The following is a 21,500-nucleotide window of genomic DNA, read 5'->3' on the forward strand; positions in this document are numbered from 1 at the left end:
AAGAACAAGCAAAAATCAACCAGATACAGCTTATAAATGTATCAGAAGAATTTGGGAACTATTAATTTTTAAATTATGAAATGGAGAAATAACCATAAATTATAAAAAAGTGATACCTTTTTTTTTAAAGACAACTTTCATTTTAAGATGTAATTTCTGGTATTTTAAATTTACATTCTTCTGATTTTGCTTAAAATACATTTAAAAATGTTTATTGTTGAGTCCATCTTAGTTAAACCCAAGATGTAGTTTTATTCTCATAGGGATGAGATTGAACTACAAATAACAATCCCAAGGTATTGTCTCCTACTCCACTTATGTTTCTTAATGTTGGTCCAAATCACTGCAAGTAGAAAAGCTTTTAGAATGCAGTTGAATAATGTATGCAGGCAGGAAAAGAACATATTAAGTAAAAGAGTTTAAAAAAAATTCTTCTAAGTTGGACCATCATTTTTGGGCAGTTGGTTGGCTGACTTATTAAATAAATTTAGGGTGAGCCCCTGTGTCAGCATTATTAATTATTGTGTCATGGTTAATTCCAACAGATGCAATCATGAGGGCTGAGACCCCAGCTTACCTTTGCCAGGTCCACCAAGGTATTTGCTTGGTCATTCAGTTTCCTCTGCTCCATTTTTACACTTCTTAATCTAAAAGACAGAATCTGAAGTCAGAAATGTTTCTTTCTTTCTATGGCTATCATATGTCTTCCAAAGAGCATGCACAAAATTGACAAAGGCGATAACTGCATGGGTAATGCCTTAAATATTTGGGGGTAAAGTCCAAACTGGTTATGTATCTGCTACAATGAGAAGCATGCTTCCTCAACACCGCAAAAAGGAAAGGAGAGAGAGTAAGGGATGAGGTGTCCACAGGACAACTGTTCACCAGGTAGTTAACATTGAATTAAGAAAGGCTCATAAGGAATTAACCATATGAGAAAAGCCAAAACATTCCTTAAAGCCCCAGTATCGTGGCAAATAGACATAGGAAGAAATATGCAAAGCAACTGGAATTGCATCACTGTTGGAGCAGTGAGCACCTTCCTATGCCTATGTGACTAGATACAGGTGTTAGCCCTGTTTAGTCTGAAATGGATTGGGTTAGGTATTTGAACCTGATGAAACACAGTGATAAGTGAGATTCTTATTAGCAAAAATACAACTTTTATTCAACCAGCAGCAAGATAACTCAAAACACATAATTCTCTTATTCTTCACTTGACTTTTATCTTAAACTGCCATTGAACTTGAAGAGAAGCCAGACCATTTCCTTGGGAGAATTTCCCTTTTTATTGTACATAAAAGTCAGAGGACAATTAAAGTGTCTGACAGATGGGATCGTTACTTATAAAGTTACTTTTAGATACTTTTAAATACCATTGCTCATAGGGAATACCTTTGACTATATCTGATAGTCAAAAAGCCACTGTTAAAAAAAATCATTCTGAATGAGAACTATTACTTAATTTATTGTAATATTTTAACAAATACTTAATTCAGTCTTTACTATGGCACCAAGAAATTAAGATTTTCCAACAAAAAGTGCTGTTTTGTTTTTTAAGCCAACAATTCAAAGTCTTGCTCCAAAAGAGAAGCAGGTCTCTCTGAACCACCTAATAAAAAATATGTATCTATGCTAACCTTATTAGTTTGCTTATGAATCACTTTACAAAGTGTAGTGGCAATGCTAGAGAGAATACTTTTTATTATTTCCAAAATTAATTTAAAGGTAATTACAAAGAAGAAAAAAATATTCACAGGGCAAGATTTTACTGCCAGGGAGATTTTTGTAACAAATGTTCACAATGCTCAGTGATTTTGTTCTGAAACTAGGGTATCCAATATGTCACCAAATCTGCTTTACAGTGAAGATATAGTTCCTTCTGCCAGGAAGAATTTAACTGACACCTGCCTACATCATGCTCTTTAACAATCTAAAACAGTTTAAGGTTATAACTTGTCATTGCGACTGTGTTTATAAGAATGGCTCCTTTTCATGCTATTATAGAGATGGAATATGTCCTAGTCTAAAAGAGATTTACAAACATAGATTTAAATGTAATATATTGTTGAGAAATGTTTCCTTAAGTATTTACAAGGGTTTCAAGTCTTGATGTCTGCCTTTTAAAAAACAAGTCAAAACCAAAAGCAATCCCCCTTTAAAACAAAACAAAACACCACACAAACTTTAAATATGTGTGATTTACTATAGAGAAATGCAGCAGAGAGAACCACAATGTCAGACATGGATTCCATCCTTTCCCTGGTCCTAAACTGACCATCAATTTCTTCATGTATGAAATAAAGTGGGCTAGGTTATTGTAATGTTTCCAAAGTGCTGGATTTTTACCAAGAGGTACTCTAGATGACTAAGTGATGCTCAAATAAGACATTAAACAATACTAAAACAGATGGAGAGAAAGTAATTCCCTTTAATTCTTTTCTAATTCCTGATTATTATAAGAAAAAGGTCTTAGGCCAGCCCTATACTGTTTCTATCACTCTCAGCTCAGAGAGTTTCTACCGATAACAGCCTGAGGGTAGAATTCAGTACCAGTGTTTAATTGTCAATTGATATTGCTTTTACCTCTCTTGGCTGCGAAGGATATATGTCTTATCCATTTATGACAGGGATTTACATCAAGCTTTCTTTTCAAATGTAAGTAAGTAATCGTATAGTTGGCACAGAATGCCTGAAGTTTGAGGTCACCAGACCAGAAACCTCCAGCAACTTATACATGCAGAGGAAGTACTGGACTCAGCAAGTCTGAAGGAGGGTCCAGAGCTGGTCCCTTGGCTGAGGTGAGTGCATCATATTCCAATCAATGGAGCCTAATTTTCTTCTCCTGGGTTACTAGATTATGTTTCTGACAGTAGAATTTTGCCCATTTTAGTTTCTACTAACCTGGAAAGCTGACCTAGAGTAGCCCTATTTGATTGGACTCCCTTTCGCTGCTCCCTGAACTTAAAGCATCTCGCTTTGTTGCTGCTTAGACTGCCTGTGATGTAGAACGGGTAGAAAAAGCCTACTTAAGCTGCAGCTGCCAGAATAAAAGGTAACACGCAGATGTGTATTTTACATTTTTCTCCCCCCTCCAAAGGAATAAGAAACATATGTTGATTTCTTCCTTGTGAACTTCACTTATCACAGGAAAATATCATGATTTTGGATCACATTTCCATAGCAGCAATCAGACTACTAAAATTCACAAATAAAGGATCCGCTTGGGTGCATGCAGCCGGTAGAGAATTCTGCAAATGTTGAAGGAGCGGCTCACACAACTTACTTCCGAGCTCTATTTTCATTTTGTTGAAATAAAAAGACAAAACAAAAGAAAAGAAACTGTGAAATACTCTGGAACAAAATAACACAGTGTGGTGTTCAGTGGTGCACAAGGGGCTCGATTCATTGGCTGGAAGATCCTGTTAAGATTCTGTAGGATTTTGGCATATTGATCAAAGAGAAACACTATTCAATATATTATCATCCCTCTTCATTGCTGCTATTCTTGCCCCACCCGAAAGCCCATAGTTTCCTCCAGAACTAGAGTTCGGAAGGAAGAACTTGTATCATGACATCTTGGCCTCTTTGAGACAGAATGTTTAAGTAAACAATAGGAAACATTTTTGCCTAATATGAATGCACAGGGTTAAAAAGACAATGTTCTAAACAATAGGATTATAATGATGTTTTTGTTTTTTTTGAAGGGGTATATCTTTTCTGAGGTGGGGCTGTTTAGAAGCCTGGCTTTCTGAAAGGTAGGTAATGCAACACTCTATGTTATAAAAACCATGTTTGTTGAATTTCTTGGCTCTGAGACAAGTTATACTGATTGATGGGTCTATAGTGGTGAGATAGAAGAATGATAAACTTTAAAAGTTAAAGCTGCTACCAGACAAAGGGTGAAATGTTATAGAAACAGATTGCTTCGTGGCACTGAGTGACTATCCACAAAGACAGATATGTTACTGAGAAGAGGACACAGCCCACAGAGTTCGGCTTCCATCTGAGACTAGAGAGGGCACGTGTCGGGGAGAAAGGCTATGAAGCTTGGAAAAGAGAAAGATTTGAAGTAGAGGGGGGCTGGCAGAAGGGGAGAGAGAGAGCTATTGACAAAGCTCTCAGGACAAATCAGAGAATAGGAGAGGCCAGGAGAGCTCTAGCAAATGAATGTCAATTTTTCCTCAACTAGCAAAGTCTGACTTCACCCAGTGCTGACACACAAGGCTGACAGTCTCACTGGGTGTGGACAGTGGGCAATAAAGGCCTTGCCCTTAGGAATCGAGCCCTATGTGCTTTCCTGTGTGACTTCACTAACTTAAAATGAAAGATAGTTAGTGCATGGTTAGAATAAACTAGCCAAACCCAGCCCACATAAGTTCTCAGGTGCACTTCCTCACAAAGTACAAGGTCCCTCCCACCTCAAAGGAAACCCAATCACCCAAAGACTAATTTATAAAACAATTCAGAACATTTTTGAGTTGCTTGAAGCTCATCTGCTTTAGAAGTATACACTGCCTCAGAAGAAACAGAGTAAGAAATGTCTGCAAGAAGCAGAGGAATAACATGTTTTTCTCCTCTATTAGTCTATCTCTATCCAAAAGAAGCATGCTGAAGGAGCCACGAAACGCTTACGATCAGGTCAATGCCCCAACAGCTTAGGGACAGTTTTTAAACTTAGTTCACTAAAAGATATTTTTTCCTAACATTTGATTATGAAAAATTTCAAACCCATAGCAAAATTGAAAAGATTGTATAGTGAACACCCTTAAATTGTCCCCCAAATTTTTGAGTGTGAATATATTCAGACTTAAGAGCTCTGTGACAACATAAATACCCACCATTTACACATGGCTACAGAATTATATTACAAAAAAAAAAAACACACAACCTGTCAAAGCACTTTAAAAAGAATATGAAAATTTATCCAAGGCATCAAAGGCAAATCACATTTAATTTAGTAGGTCACAATGACAGAGAGGGACACAAATACAATCCTGGAGGAAAGGGGATGTGTGGCTGCTGGACACGTACAGTGACTGAACCCGCCCACTTCCATGTCATCTCACTCCCACACAGGTGAGTTTTCTTTTTAATATATTTAATGTATATTACTATGTGTTAATCTTAGAAAATTAAGAGTGCAGAGAATGATTTCTCCACAGCCTACCATGAGTGTCCCTTGTGTGAATGTTGGGGTTACTGTGTTACATGGTTGCGGGTGTAGGAGAGTTGTGTCAGGTGACCCTTGGGGAAGAAGCTTGTCCTCAGAAAGGATGAAAGGCCTGATGAGAGCAGAGGTGACGGCTCAGCATCCGTCAGGGGACTCCTTCTCGTAGCTCCAAGCTTCAGGGAATGGAGATGTCTAGGCAAGTGCTCCTAGGTGGTGGGACCCAGTCATAGACAGCTGTGAGTTCCAGGGAGCAACTCCCTCTCGGGAGCCACATCAAAACACTGTTCCCTCTTGCTCTTCCCTTTTACTCTTTCCCAGATGTTAGAAGAATATTATCTTTAGTATTAGCTTGACTGGGTAAATAGCGTAGTCTGTATCTAGTTGAGTCACAGAGCTAAAAGAGGAATGATGTTCCTTTGGTGTTGGTGGCAGCAAGGAAAAGAGTGTGAGAGACTAGCACTGAGGGCCAGCTACTCCACCAGCCTGTGTGCAGGCTCCCTCTAGTTTAGGTCACAGAGTACGTGAACTCCCTTTTCATTAAGAAAGCTGCAATTTCAATATAGTTCGTATATGACCATAATTATAGACATAGTCCACATTTTCAGTGATACTTAGTTAAAAGGGGAAGTTGGCTGGACAGGTAATATGAATGCTTAGTGATTTCTCACAGAATATTAGTGAAATAGAAGACATATTATCTAAATATAGAAAATGAGAACTCCAGCCTCAGAGATTTCTCCTCTGCTGTGCTAGTTAGCTCTCAAAGACATTTCACTGAATAGTCAAGAGACCTAGTATTTCCCCACCTTTCTATGATTACCCCGGGAGGTTGCATGAGGACAGCCACTTTGCTGACCCACAAATGTAACCATGTCTGCTCGTCCCCATTTGGAAATGGCATTAAGAGCAAGTCTGTGGAGCATCATAATGGACAACCACGTGAATGTACTTACGGTAAGGATGCCGCCAGCCTGGGGAGAAAGACCTGGTGCTTTCAGATTATCACTGAGACTCACTAGATATAAATCTGTACTTTAAAGTCTATGATAGTGATATAATGTATCAATGAAATGGCACGAATGACTTGAAATCTGGTGGCCTGAATAAAGTCAGGACAATGATAAAGAGCACAGGGTCTATAGGAACTACAATGAACACGTAGCACAGAGAAAACCCCCCACATCCTGATTAAAAACTCATTTAAAAATTCAAGTAGTGAATCAACTATAGTACTACCTTCACATAAAGATGCCTGGCAGAGTATTAAAAAAATCTAGATAATAAAATGTTAATTTTTTTCAAGATTTTGCAGTAAATACAAACTAAACATGTTAGACCAAACTATATGAATAAGTTAAATTAAGAAATACAATTTTAACTGAAATGATTGCTTCTAAAGGAACTGAGAAGACATTCAATTACTATATATATTAAATGACTATTCTCCCAATAATAAATGACTTTTAATCATACAAGAACTGACAACTTTGCTCAGGATTTCATTTATGAAATTATTAAATTGCCAAATACCGTCTTCTGGGAACAAGCCTGACGACGTTTTCTTTTTGTCCTCCCTCATGAGAGGAGAATAACCAAGTGCTAGAATTAAAGCCTAGACATACAAAAGCGGGAGGAAAGTGAAGAATGGTACTTACTGATGAATAGCTTGCAAGAATTTTCGTTGATGTTTTCTTACTTTTGCATGATCTATCTTTTTTACTAGCTTTGTATTTTTGTAAATTAGCCATGTTTCCCTGAGTACATTGGCAGCTGCGTTTTTCACCTGTTAGGAAAACAAACAAAAACAGTTGATGAATTCCAAAGCAGAATCCTTTGCAACTTGGCTGGGGGTCATATTCTTCACCCCAATGATTATGATAATTTCTAGCTCTGTTTAGTAACTATGTCTCAAAAATTCTTTACATAAATCTAAACGTTTAAAAAACCGAATTTGCATGGATCTAAAAGTTTTAAAAAGTACCAGTATCTGAGTGGGAACTATTGAAATTGAAATATTAGGGAGCTACTGATCTCTTCCTGGGCCAAACTCTACCCTATCAGGGACTTCCTTTTCAATCAAGTACTTTAAAAAATCAAGAGGTGTTTAGTTCTCCACCTTGTATTGCAATTGTTCTCTTGGTGTTCTTCATTTCCCTGGAGAAAGGCAAAATGCTTGAAGGCCAAGGTTAATCTTGCCTTTGTGAGCCTGCGCGGCATGTCTGGCTGTGCACTATAGGAAGAAGGGCAAATTTCCACTGCTGATTGTACCGGGGACCCAGTCTCCTAGCTCCCAGAGTGTCTTAGCAAACTATGTTTGTAAGCTCACTTAATTAATTGACAGGCTGTCTATGTTGTCATGATTTTGTTGGTAATTGAAATATAATGCATTTCAAATGAATGGGACAAACCTAAGGATGAAAGCATTACAGTGACACTGCCGAGACCTGATGGAAGGTGTGAATACTTCCCAGAGATGTTGAACCTGAAGACCCAGAGCCTTCGTGTGGGCTTCCTGTTGTTAATCACCTGCTCTCAGAACAACCATGTGAGTGATGCATAAAGATGTTCACATGGAGAGCTGCCGGCTAGTGGGGGACTGGGTGGAGGCAGACAACACTTTAAGGACGGCATTGTGGTGGGGAAGACGGATCAGTGAGCTGGGCTGGAGTACATTCTGGTCTTTCTACTAACCAAGTCCAGTCAAGGGGTCTAGCTAACCTTGTACGACTTTTGTTTCCTCATCATAATGTGAGGTTCAAGAGAAATATTAGTCAAGTCCTTTTTAGCCCTTAAATTTACAATAAGAAAGAACCTTAGCATTATACTAAGATTATGGGCTCATGTCTGTATGTTTATTTTTTCATATTAGCCAGGAAAACACCCTATTTCATGGTGCTGAAGAGTTTTATTTTTGAGTGAAACTGTATCCCTAGAACCTATTGTAAGAAAATGACTGGTTTCCTAAAACTGCTTTTAGGAGTGGCTTTGGTCACATCCTCTGGACATTCACCAGCCTCTGTATGGACAGCATTCTGAAACCAACAGGACAGCGACTGATACGTTAGAGGCTGAGCTGCAGCCGTGCGGATGAGGAAAATCACCACCATCCACAGGGACGTTCAAAGGTGTTCCCAGGTAATTCTTGGCTCTTCGTTCTTATAGAAACACACTTCTCTTCCTCACAGAGGTTGGAATCACCTTTCAGAAGGCTTTTCCATCTGACCCTTGTATGACCTTTTCAGAGGTAAGGAGCTGGATGCAGTATAAGTTGTTGACTTCAATTTCAGAATTCAATGGGGTGAGTGACGCCTGAGGCCTTATGTTGCAGTATTTGTATTCACTCATCTTAGCTGACAGGCTGAAACTGAAAATGACTTCTCATTTGAAAGTAAAATCCCTACAGTTGCTTTTAAAAACCTGTTAAATATACATATGTATGCATTCATGTTGAAACATCCCCTTTTATAATTCTCTAATAGGTTTTCAAACATAGGAATTAACCTCTCAAAGCATCAAGTTTAACTGATACTTTTCAAAAATAGGAGCCACAAAACAGTATGTCCACAAATAGAAAAACGTGTCCTTTGCCTAATGGTCAGGTGTGTTTCTAGTAGTTTTTTCCAGTCCCTTGTAGGGTTGAAAGGGAACAACAGACAGGGAGACGACAGGGTGGAAAGCACTTCCGTGTTTTACAGGTTTGATCTGTAGGGGATTGTTACTTGAAAGTGATCCACAAACTTACAGGAGAAGCAGGCTCTATGCATTTCTGATCATTAGCATGAAAGAGAAGTGCATCAGGGGAAAGTGTCCCTTGTTTGCACAATTAAGAGCCCTAAGGTCAGTCATCTAACAATGTAACCCTGGAGCCCCTACTCCAGTGGTTCCCAACGTGGGCATATCCCCCACGGGATATGAGTTAACAGTGAATTTTTTTGCATTTCTTATGGTTCTAGGGGCCTCGTATACAGTATATAAATATATATTGTGATATATTTGTGCATTTTAGTTCTCTAGTATATGTTTTGAAACTTGCTATTTTTTTCATATCACTTCATATTATTATTTTTTAAAATAATTTCTTCCTCAGTACTTCAACTGTCCTTTCGTTCTCTTATTTTTCTACTTCATGGATGCTATGTTCTTTGGAAGCTTGTTTAGACCAAGTTAATGGCCTTTTAGGCTTCCTCCATGTGAATAGGAGTTCACTTTTTGAATAATAATTATATGTCACGGTGGCGGGGGGTGGCATCAGGATTTTAGAGATGCTTAGGTGGGGCATGGCCAAAAAAAGGTTGGGAACCACTGCCTTACTCCTTTTCCCAGGATGTTCACAAATGCTTGGAGGGCAGGAGCTGTGTCATGAATCTTTGTGTCTCCCTAGCTCAGTGCCTTGGCCCTAGAGATGGTACGAAATAAATGTCTCCAGGGTTAAATTTGGCACCAGAGTGTGTATAATTTGCATCATAACCACTTCTGATCATGAAGCAGATGCATATTTATCAGCCAAAGGATCCTCTTGGAAAGAAGGTTGTACAGGTTAGAGAAGAGATCTAGAATCTAAATGGGTCAGTGCATTTCCATGTTTATTGAGTCTCCACCACATGCTAGATACCATGACAGTTCATATGAGGAATTCACAAATATACCTCAGAAATTTAGTGCCAGTTAATGGGCCAATAGCACTATGACATCTAACTTAATTCCTATATTTCAAAAAATAAGGAGAGTGAGAGGAGGATTCTTTCTTAGCAGGAAAGGACTCTGCCTCCTCTCTCATCCCCCCTCCACACACACAGGGGAAAAGGGAAATAACATTTGTTCTGTCTCACTAATGCTCAACTCCAATTCACATCTTTTATCAGAAATACTGAGAGGCAGATTAATAATCAGATAGCTTAATAATAATCTGAGAAAAGAAAGGCACTAAAAATAATTTATACTACTAAAAGTAATACCACCTCCCCAGATGCCTTAAACCCACTTTCATGGGTATAAAGGATATGAACTGTTATATTGCTGACTTATAGGTAATTATAAAATATTAAAGCCATAAAGTGTAACAATACTTTATCAACCACAAAAAGCACTTAATGCTAAAATGTCCATACTACCCAAAGCAATCTACAGATTCAATGCACTCCCCATCAAAATACCAACAGCATATTTCACAGACCTAGAAAGAACTCTCCAAAAATTCATCTGGAATAAAAAAAGACCCCGACTAGCCTCAGCAATTCTCAGAAAGAAGAATAAAGTAGGTGGGATCTCAATACCCGATTTCAAGCTGTATTACAAAGCCACTGTTCTCAAAACAGCCTGGTACTGGCACAAGAACAGACATATTGATCAATGGAACAGAATAGAGAACCCAGATATCGACCCAAACCACTATGCTCAATTAATATTTGACAAAGGAGGCATGAACATACAATGGAGTCAAGACAGTCTCTTCAATAAATGGTGTTGGGAAAACTGGACAGATACATGCAAAAAAATGAAACTAGATCACCAACTTACACCATACACAAAAATAAACTCAAAATGGATACAGGACTTAAACATAAGACGGGAAACCATAAAAATACTAGAGGAATCCACAGGCAACAAAATCTCAGACATATGCCACAAGAACTTCTTCACTGACACTGCCCCTAGGGCAATGGAAGCTAAAGAGAAAATTAACAAATGGGACTACATCAAAATAAAAAGCTTTTTTACAGCAAAAGAAACCATCAACAAAACAACAAGAAAGCCCACTGCATGGGAAAACATATTTGCAAATGCTATCACTGATAAAGGTTTAATCTCCAACATCTACAGGCAGCTTATGCAACTTAATAAGAGGAAGATAAATGATCCAATAAAAAAATGGGCAACAGACCTAAACAGAATATTTTCAAAAGAAGACAGAAGGAAGGCCAAGAGACACATGAAAACATGTTCAAAGTCACTTATTATCCGAGAGATGCAAATCAAAACAACAATGAGGTACCATCTCACACCTGTCAGAATGGCTAGCATCAACAAATCAACAAACAACAAGTGTTGGCGAGGATGCGGAGAAAAAGGAACCCTCGTGCACTGCTGGTGGGAATGCAGACTGGTGCAGCCACTGTGGAGAACAGTATGGAGTTTCCTCAAAAAACTGAAAATGGAACTCCCATTTGACCCAGTAATCCCACTCCTGGGAATATATCCGAAGAAACTAGAAAAACCAATCAGAAAGGATATATGCACCCCTATGTTCATAGCAGCACAATTTACAATAGCTAAGATTTGGAAACAGCCTAGGTGCCCGTCAGCAGATGAGTGGATCGGAAAACTGTGGTACATCTACACAATGGAATACTATGCTGCCATAAAAAAGAAGGAATTCTCATCATTTGCAGCAACCTGGATGGAATTGGAGAACATTATGCTAAGTGAAATAAGCCAGTCAATGAAAGAAAAATACCACATGATCTCACTCATTTAGGGATAGTAAAGAACATTATAAAGTGGTGAACAAAAAGATAGATACAGAGACAGTAAAGCATCAAACAGACTTTCAAAGTACAGGGGGAAAGTTTGGGAAAGGTGGGGGAGTTATGAAATCAAACGAAGGACTTGTATGCATGCATATAAGCATAAACAATGGACGCAAAACTCTGGGGGGGGAGGGCATGTGTGGGTGGGGGGTGGGGGGGTAATAGTAAGATATGTACACATATAATACCTCAATAAAAATATTAAAAAAAAAAAAGCACTTAATGCTGATACTTTTAACTGACAATTTGCTTTGTTCAACCGTAAATGACACATATAATTAGAGCACTGTTTAAAAGAGTACTTTGTTTATCGTTTTCCTTTCCTTTATATTACCGTGACTTTTTTCAACATATATTGCTTTTTTTTCTTCCTCTTGCCTCTTCCTTCTGAGGCTTAAGTGCAGTATTTCCACTCCTCCCAAATGTAAGGGAAAGGAACATAATCTCTGATTTAAGGAGGAGGACAGTTGTTTTTTAAAGAACCATTTTTTTAAAACTTACTTTCCAATTACAGCTGACATATAACATTAGTTTGAGGTGTACAACATAGTGATTAGACATTTCTGTACTTTACGAAGTGATCACCCCAATAAGTCTAGTACCTACCTACCTGGCACCAAATATAGTTATTACAATATTTCTGGCTATATTTCCTATGCTGTACATTCCCATGACTGTTTTTTATAACTGGCAATCTGTACTTCTTAATCTCTTTCATCTTTTCCCACCCCAACCAAGCAGGAGAGTTTCTTGCTTCTCAAGCTGGAAACTACAGTAAAATGCTGCCACATATGCTGAGGGTGATGCCTGGGACAAATACAGGCAATGCTACTGAGCCTGTGCACTGGGATGTCACGTGCTCCCAGGGCTCTCACCTTGCCCACCGAGCTCTCCTATGGACCAGGTACGGGGTGGGTGAATGCTGTGACTGTGGAACAGGGCAAGGTCAAGGGATCCATTCATCGTGTGTTTCAAGCCACTGGGCTATGTAGCTAAGGACAATGTAAGAGCCACATAGAGTAAATCCTCTAGAATTTCTGTTCCCATATTAAGAGAGACACAAGAAACAAAATTACATAACCACATAATAGTGTTCTTATTATGGATCTTATTGAGAATTCTTAATAGGATTAGAAACACCCACAGTGGACATTAATATGTATAATTATCCTTCGTGGTACACCCAGCTATTTTAAAAATTTGTTCTTTCCAAAATGAAAGAATTCAGAGAGCTGAACTCTGAGATTTCCTCTTGGTTCAGACCTAAATGAACAGTAATAATATATTTCCAAAAAATACAGCATGATAAATACTACTTCTGTGAGGTGATAAACTTCAAGTCTGTTAGATAGCTGGTCCTCTCATACTAAGCCCAGTGACATGTTATGGCTATGATGCTTTCGTTTTGAAATCATCAGGTTATTCTGTGTACTTGTACCTATAGGCCACTTCTAAATCGCAGAGTGTCATGTAAACTTTTGGACTTATATAAAACATTCCTTCATTCTGCTGCCCAATGAGTAGTGTGTCCTACTTTCAAACACACAGTATTTTATATGGTTGAGGTAGTCAAACAGATTGTTCCTCTGAAATTTATATGTGGTGAATCATTTTTATAGAAATGTAATTGTTCAGGTAAGACACAGAATACAATGCAAGATTTGGAAAGGGCATTTCTGCTTGGAAGAATAACCTATCTTTTAACATGCAGATTGCGTATCCTTCACAGACATATTCTGACTTCAGAATGTCTGTGCCCATTACCTCTGTTGACCATCAGAGAATATGATTTCTCCTAGGTAGTGTTTTCAGGGGATAGTTGAATTTTATATTTTTAATCTTTCATCTTAGCAACTATGTAAGTTTTCTAGAGCCTCGTCTACTCTTGGTTATCCCCCAGGAGTCATTCATTAATGATCATTAAGTATTTTAGACTTTTTATTTAAATAGTTAAAAATTCTAAATGGGCCCATTTAGACATTCCACAAATAAATGAATGAAATCAAGTTTCAAGTAAATAACACTCATTAAGTTGATGACTTTGTATAAAATAATTATTATCTTATCTTCGAATATTGTATTGACTATAATATTATCAATATTACAGTAGCCTAAGCTAGAAATTTACCTTTGGTTCTAAGGCCATTTAAACATCTGTACCTGTACTTAGCGACATGTTGCCTATAAAAGTCAATCTGTCAGCAAGCCTGCTGGATGGAAAGTCTTCTCAAACCTATAAGAGACTGGTCCACAGAAATATGCAGAGTAGCTACCCTTTTAAGTAGGAATGAGATAAACAGAATTAATGAAGCACTGTGGAGAATTTGAAACTAGAACACTATTTCTTACAAACAATCTGACTCATAAGAGAAAATTACCGATAGGGAGTTTATCTAAAGTATCTAAGAACTTAACTGGACTTTAGGGGGGACTCATGAGAAAGAACACAAGTGCATTTTTTTGGCCAAGCAGAGAAAAAAAAAACCAAAACAGAGCCTTCATCCGATTTGCTTAAAAGAACAGTACTATAAAAGCATAATACTCTGTCTCCTGGAATATGATATTTCAGCTGTCTATCCTCAGCAGTTAACACAGGACCCCAACATTGGTAGGTACACAGCATATTTTTGGTAAATGAATATCTATTAGTCCCAGGAAGGAGATTACAATAAATTCAGTACACTTAAAGATTATCTGTTAAAAGGAATTATCTCAGTCTCTGAATCCTTGGGCAATAACAAGCTAAAGCAGTGGTTCTCACTGTTGCAATGTTATATCCTTCGGGGACATTTGGCAATGAGTAGAGGCAGTTTGGGTTGTCACAAATGTGTGTGGGGGCTATTTCTGCTGGCAGCTAGTGTGCAGAGGACAAAATGCTGCTAAACACCCACCAATACACAAAGTCCTGCAAGGCAAGGCATTATTTAGTCCGAAAGGACAATAGTGCTGAAATAACTAAATTAAAAAGCCAACCTGGAATGGGAAGATCTCTGAACGTCACAAAATTCTTTAATAATGTTACACTGTAGGTTTTAAAAATCAAAGCCTTTGTCTTTTCTAAAATGCTTCAATAATATGGATATGGAGCATCAATATCCCAAGGTAAATTTAAAGGAGTTACTTATTTTCTTTAAGATAAAACTAAGTGCCTGCTTGTGAACCAGGGGGAAATCTGCCTAAGCGTGACAGCTGGTTTTCTTATTTGTGATTCTGTCACATTTTTTCTTCACTGTTGAAAAGACTTACATATGGTGTTTTAAGATATTGTTCTGCCTAGTATCTTAAGTGTGGCATTAACTTAATTCCTGTGAAAGAACATAATATTATCATGGTAAAATTATTTGGACTATGCTAGCACTTTATGGAAGGATTCTTTTGATATTGTACAACTTCTGTCTCTTAAACACAAACTGCACAGTACAGAACTCATCCAAACAAGTACATGATGAGATATATAAAACATCTGCTACAATTTTGGATTAGGTGTGGACACACAATAATCTAATGTGTGTGTGTTTTCATTTCCCAGTATGGCATATCTTTGAAAATGACAAGAACCTAATTCTCCATTCAGCTCATTTACTTCTCCGTCTACTCTTCATGTGCTTTTCTATAACATTTAGAAATTAGTTTGGAGAATGAATTCAGGAGTTGAGCGAAAATTGTGTAGAGTGGTAAATCCAGTATGAAAGCATGACATCTAGATATTCATGGCTTTGATCATCTAGAATTTATGTGGACTTGCTAACTGCAATGAAGTCTCACAATAGTGTCTGATAGGTGAGACATAATTTATCAGGGCAATTGGAATTCATCTTTCCATTTCATAAATATCCAAACAAATAAAATATGCATTAAAGTGACTGACTTATTAGGAATTATTTTACCAAATTAAACATGATTACTTTTATACACAGAACCAAAGTCAAAAGTGAGCAAAAACTTTGAAAATGGAGCCCTGCTTGAAATCTCTATTGATCCTTTTATGAATGAAGTTACCAAATGACCATGTATTTTGTTATTTTAATGACAACCTGATTGAATTCTACTTTGGGAAGTGGTTATATAGCAAGATGACACTGATATAAAGTAAGTTTTAGTTATTTTTGACCTTGGTATTTCAAGTGACTCTAAAGGGAGGCTAAAAATTTAGTGTGATAAAAATCATTTTCCTTTTTTATATGACTTTCCTCCTTGATGTAAATTACCAAACTTCTCTGAATCTTGGCTTCCATCTTTAAAAGCAGGCATAATACCAGCACTTCCTCATCAGGTTGTTGTGAAGATGAAACAAGTTTTTACACATGACACACTTAGAGCAGTGGCTGGCAAAGGGTGAGTACTCTGTACACATGTGATTACTGTTTTCCTTGAGTCTTTATAACTGGACATTGATTTCCCCTCCAGATGCTATTTTCAACATCTCTCTGACAGCCTTTAAGTCATGGAAAGTGTCTGTATCTGCCCTCACACCTCGGAGTCCTAAACATGAAGGGTTGTTGCTTATTTGTCTTTGCAACCCCAGTCTTTAGAACAGTGACTGGCTTATGGAAGGTCAGTAAAATATTTGTTGAATCACCTTCCCATAAAATTTCTGTATTACATTGACACTGTGTTCCTTCCTGTTCAATCCGATATTGGTCTCTTCTTCTATACTGCCAACTTAAATGTTAAGAATGACTATTTTTAAGATTTATGTGGTATATTTTTATCCTTGAGTAAATACCAAGATTGTCCAATTATTTCCTATCTGACCTAAAGTTAGGAAGAGTCTATTCTGGAAATGTGAAAATATGGAATTGGTTCTAAGACTAAGCCATGCCATTTTGGCTTTGGAGGTCAAAATAAAAAGCATGTTATCCAACATTGAAAACACCCAAAATAATATTCCCTTTGCAGATACTGGGGTGGCGACTTACTCTTTTTGTCAGCTGAGTATCCATCATGAAGTTGTGCACGTGCTTTTCTGCTTTGGTAAGTTCTAGCTTCCTTGCCACTACAGCTACCACCAGGGCTGTGCAACCAGCACCCTAAAAACCAGAGAAAAGAGAAACCCAAAGAGTTATTACTTCTGGTCTTAACCAGAGTAGAACATGTTTAGCACCAAGTACATAAGGATCTGGAAGTAAAAAAAAACCCACTATAATATTCAGTATCTTTAATAAATACTATAAAAATACATGGTCAGCAAGCAATGTGTCTTTATATTGGGATTAAAAAAACTTAGTTCACAAATGTTAAGAACTAAAGCATGATGTGTGAATCAGACATATCTTTTTTTTTTTTTAATATATTTTATTGATTTTTTACAGAGAGGAAGAGAGAGGGATAGAGAGTCAGAAACATCTATGAGAGAGAGAAACATCAATCAGCTGCCCCCTGCACACCCCCCACCGGGGATGTGCCCGCAACCAAGGCACATGCCCCTGACCGGAATCGAACCTGGGACCCTTGAGTCAGCAGGCCGACGCTCTATCCACTGAGCCAAACCGGTTTCGGCCAGACATATCTTAATTATAAAATATGGATGGTAAAAAAGCAACTTGCTGAATTTTCAGAGACTTCTTAAAAACAGAATAAATGTTGTATACCTATACATATAACAGGGATGGATAAATTAGATGAATGCACAGAGTAGAAATAAGAATTGTCTAAAAATAATTTTTCATAATCTTCTCTCAAAATAAGACCGGCAGGTCTTTAGGCCAATCAACTTTGATATACCGGGAATGAAAAGAGATGCATTGTACAACTTCCAACTGTTCTACATATATAACAGAAAGGTCACACTGATGTATTACGTGCTGAAGGTAAGAGAACCATTCTACTACTAGAGGGGTTTACCAGCACTAAGAAAGGTGTGGACTACCTTCTTTTTTAATTATGGTCATGGTGTTCTCTGTGTACCCCTGCTCCATGATCAAAATCATGAGATGTGGGGTCATCTTGGCTCATTACATACAGGGTAATGAGACCAGGCTGGGCACCTATGGGAGAGCCTAGGTAAGGTCATGCTGCAGCCACTTCACTGGACCTGCACACAGCCCGCCTTTTGGTAGGGAGGGACGAGGCCACTGAGGAGCTACCTGGGTGCTATGAAAGGGAAGTCCAGAGCGCCACACAGAATCTCATCCCTGAAAGGACCACAGAGCAGTCGAGATTACCAAGCCATCTTAGTGGACAGATAATGAACAGGAAGGTTAAGGCAAGAGCCCAGTGAAGAGGGGCACAAACAATTAGATGTTGGCAATACTGCTGGGTCTTTCAACAGATTTGAATCTTTTTAAACCAGGTTTTAATAGCGTTCCCTTTATGTGAGTCAAAATGATAGCAGCTCTAAAAATCACTAGTTATAATAGCAACTCTGTACCTTAAAAATGTGGTGGTCTACATTTTAAACATCTAACATTGAGGAATGATTATTACTTACAGCATATCCATAATATATTACTGTATTACAATTTTATTTCTAGAATATTTAAAGATAATATAATGTTTAAATAAGCTTAAGTTAGAAAACTATTTTTAATTTGCTCCTAATTTTATTTAAAAAAAATGATCCATATTTGGAAAACTGAAAAGAAGTAGTTAGCCCAACTGTGAAAAGTTTATTTCAGTGGTTGAAATATCAATAACTTATTTTGTTCTTTGTGATTTTCTGTATAGTCTACATTTTCTATAATAAATAGATATTACTTATGCAAAAAATAATTATACGTTTAAAAAGTGACAACAATTTGTGGTTTTAGAAAACATTTAACCTAATCTTTACATATTAATCTTAAAAAAATTCAACCTAGGAAAATGATCCTTTTGAATCACTTACATTTTATTATACAATTAATAATAGACTCATTTTATTTGAATTAATAAATGTAATTTAGCTATTCAGTTACAGACCAAAGAAGGCATTTTTAGGCTCACTGGGATGAGTTAGTATTACAATAAAGCTGGCAGGAGAGACAAGTTGAGAATGAAAAAAATAAATACACTTGCCCTGTCTTCTACAACCTGATAATTATGACCAAGACATGGCCTTTTTAATACAATATTTCCAGAGGGTTTGAATATGTATGGCTTTCATATAGCTCTATGAAGAAATCGGTGTCCTCAGAAACGAAGTGATATTGGTCATATGATCAGAGAAAGAGACTAGAAGGTATTTAGACATTATGTGGTTTAACCTCTGATTTCAGAAATGAGACAACTAAAATGAGTGAGATTATTCAGTTATTAACTGTAATTGTCACTGATATATTCCATCCTTTATCTCATCGGATAATACCTTTCACCTATATTTTTATTTGTGGTCATTTCCATATCTATGAAGCATTGTATTTCAAAGCAAAACAAGAATAGCAAATTCACCTTATTTTATGATAAACTCTTATAGTATGAATGTTCAAAAAATTGAGCAATATGGTTAATTACCAAAATAAATCAATATTGTTCCTATTTAAAACTGGTACAACTCTGAAATAAGTAGTTCTTAACCTTGACTAGAATCACTTGAACAGTTTGTAAAAATTCCAATGCTGAGAGGCTGTGCCCCCAACCAATTACATTATAATCTCCAGGGATAAAACTCAAGCATTAGACTGTTTTAAAGCTTTCTAGGTGATTCCAACAGAGTCACCGCTTTAGATGAGAAAGAATATTAAGGGAAAATACTACTTTCTATTTTGAACAAACAAGCTAAAGGTTTTTATCAGAGCCATTTCATCATAAAGACATTTAGGAAATGATAAACAAGGGAAGTGCAGGCCGACGACAGACAGACAAGTCAGAAATGCCTGGGCTGGTGGATGGTTTTCCTGATATTTTGTGTGGTATGTGGACAATGGAAGCAAGGTGACTTCAGAGCTGGGTACCAGTGAAGGAAAAGAACGGCCTTTGGAAGCAGCTATACCTATTTTGTTGACTTGAAAACATCTGCCACAGAATCTAAACAGTTGTTATACTATGAGGGGTTACTCACGATAGCCATTTGTATCAACTACAATATGACAGTTGCTTGACAAGTACAGCAGGTCCTTGAATAATGTCATTTTGTTCAGTCATTTCCTTTTCATGTTGATGGGATGCCTGAGGAACTTAACTCTTGTTTATATCAATTAGCCTATGGTAAGATTGGTTTTGTTATACATTGTTTCACTTACAGATGATGTTAAGTGAGGACTTTACTGTACAGGATCACCTGCTGCATGTATGCGCTCAGGTACTCCTCAATCAATGAGTCATGGGAAATTCAAGTGTGGGGATGATTCCTGAATAAGCAGAGAATGTAAAAATCTGAGGGACTTCTAATCGCTATAAAGATAGCTGTGAGCGGCAGCTGGCACTCTAACTTGAATATTGTTCTCCCCTGGCAGGTGGCCACTGCTGAGATCCTTCTGGAAAGAAATCAAAATCCTAACAGGAGTGGAAAATCACTGGTATCAAGAGCCTTTGGAAACCTTTAATTTGTTTTTATTTCTGGGCTCTATTTTTCCTGCTGCTGGCCCATTTCTTGCTGCGTGTTCTCTAGCTCACCCAAATCTTGTGCAATAAAATGAGGACCTTCGTTGCAAACTGGAGAAACAAGTGAATCTGACAATTAATATTACCTTTATCCCTCATTCCATTATCCTAGATGTATCCTTTAAATTGTACCTCAAGGGCCTCTTTAGTAATTTAACCTTATGATTGTTCAAATGCGAAGTCCTTTACTCCTTATCTGCCTTATTTTAATTAGGGAAACCATAAACTCCCTAGGTTCTTAATAAATCATAAGACGGTTTGATATAGATAGAATCGGGTTTCAAAATAACTCAAAATAACTCACTCTTTTAGTTATGCAAAACTGGCTCACCTCCAAAGCTTTCTAGGTTCAAGGTAAATTCCTGCCAATACATTAATTATTATAGTAATTTAAGTAATGGTATGATGTTAATGTCCACTCATTGTTAATTTCCATGACCATTCTGTTTCATAAAGTGAATAAGAATGCAAGTAAATATGCTTTCATAACATTTTTTCCAAAGCTTGTCATCATCACAATGGGTACAGAAACAGTTGGGGCTAACATATGTTATGAAATGAAGATCCCTGTATGCCTTAACAAGATGAGTCATATTCCTTTCAGCAAAGTCAGAAAATGTATCCTGATTACTGGTCTCCCATTTCACTTATGTTCTCAGGAAAAGCTAAGCAAATCACTAACCTGCCACTTCAAGATGCTTAGGCCACCAAAAATGAAATGAAGACAATATATTAAACTAGTCAAGGAAAACCTATATCTTTTTTTTTAAATCATCTTTCTAACAAATTAGATATTGCAAGAGGGAGAGGAAGAGGCCTTGTCCTTAGAAAATATAATTATTAATGCTCATTATCCTATGCCACACCAAAGTGAACTGATAATCAGACAGCATATTTGACCCCAGCACCTAGAGAGTCTTATGTATGGTGTCTCCCCCAAAAATGTATACGTATACTTTGAATAATTATGAAGGCAGTGTTTATTAAAATGCTTTTAATTTTTAAAATTGAGCTATCAACAGTTAAAATGTGTATACATTTTTTGGACACCTTTTATATTGCCAAATTAAAATGTAGTACTCTTCTCCATCATAACACTGGAATTGTAAGTCATGTTGGTCCCCCGTTTCCCCAAGATCATCTATCACATAATATTTCAAAAATTCAAAGAAGTGATATTTTTACTTTAGATCACTTGGTTATGCAGATCCTACAAATACTTCCAGGGATCATAACTTAAGACTACAACCCTATAGAAAAGGGACATTTCTTTAATAGTA

General features: G+C 37.2%; 1 protein-coding gene and 2 long non-coding RNA genes across 3 annotated transcripts in view; 2 read left to right on the forward strand and 1 right to left on the reverse strand.

Moving 5' to 3' along the window:
• LOC129148842 (uncharacterized) overlaps nt 1-3,430 on the forward strand; it is a 128,001-nt gene extending 124,571 nt beyond the window's left edge. Inside the window, exons 4-6 of the long non-coding RNA XR_008555822.1 lie at nt 2,664-2,801; nt 2,894-3,055; nt 3,151-3,430. This is a non-coding gene — a long non-coding RNA (uncharacterized LOC129148842). The remainder of the gene's footprint in view (nt 1-2,663; nt 2,802-2,893; nt 3,056-3,150) is intronic.
• KCNN2 (potassium calcium-activated channel subfamily N member 2) overlaps nt 1-21,500 on the reverse strand; it is a 152,036-nt gene that overhangs the window by 2,745 nt on the left and 127,791 nt on the right. Inside the window, exons 6-8 of the mRNA XM_008144465.3 lie at nt 16,620-16,730; nt 6,829-6,956; nt 578-647 (exon numbers count right to left, since the gene is read on the reverse strand). Coding sequence (XP_008142687.3) covers nt 578-647; nt 6,829-6,956; nt 16,620-16,730 — 309 coding nt within the window. The remainder of the gene's footprint in view (nt 1-577; nt 648-6,828; nt 6,957-16,619; nt 16,731-21,500) is intronic.
• Nucleotides 16,587-20,247, forward strand: LOC114232586 (uncharacterized). The gene is made up of 3 exons (XR_003618659.2): nt 16,587-16,674; nt 17,389-17,510; nt 20,073-20,247. It is a non-coding gene; the product is annotated as an uncharacterized LOC114232586 (long non-coding RNA).

The sequence above is a fragment of the Eptesicus fuscus genome, chromosome 4, assembly GCF_027574615.1.
Source record: "Eptesicus fuscus isolate TK198812 chromosome 4, DD_ASM_mEF_20220401, whole genome shotgun sequence".
Lineage (NCBI taxonomy): Eukaryota > Metazoa > Chordata > Mammalia > Chiroptera > Vespertilionidae > Eptesicus > Eptesicus fuscus.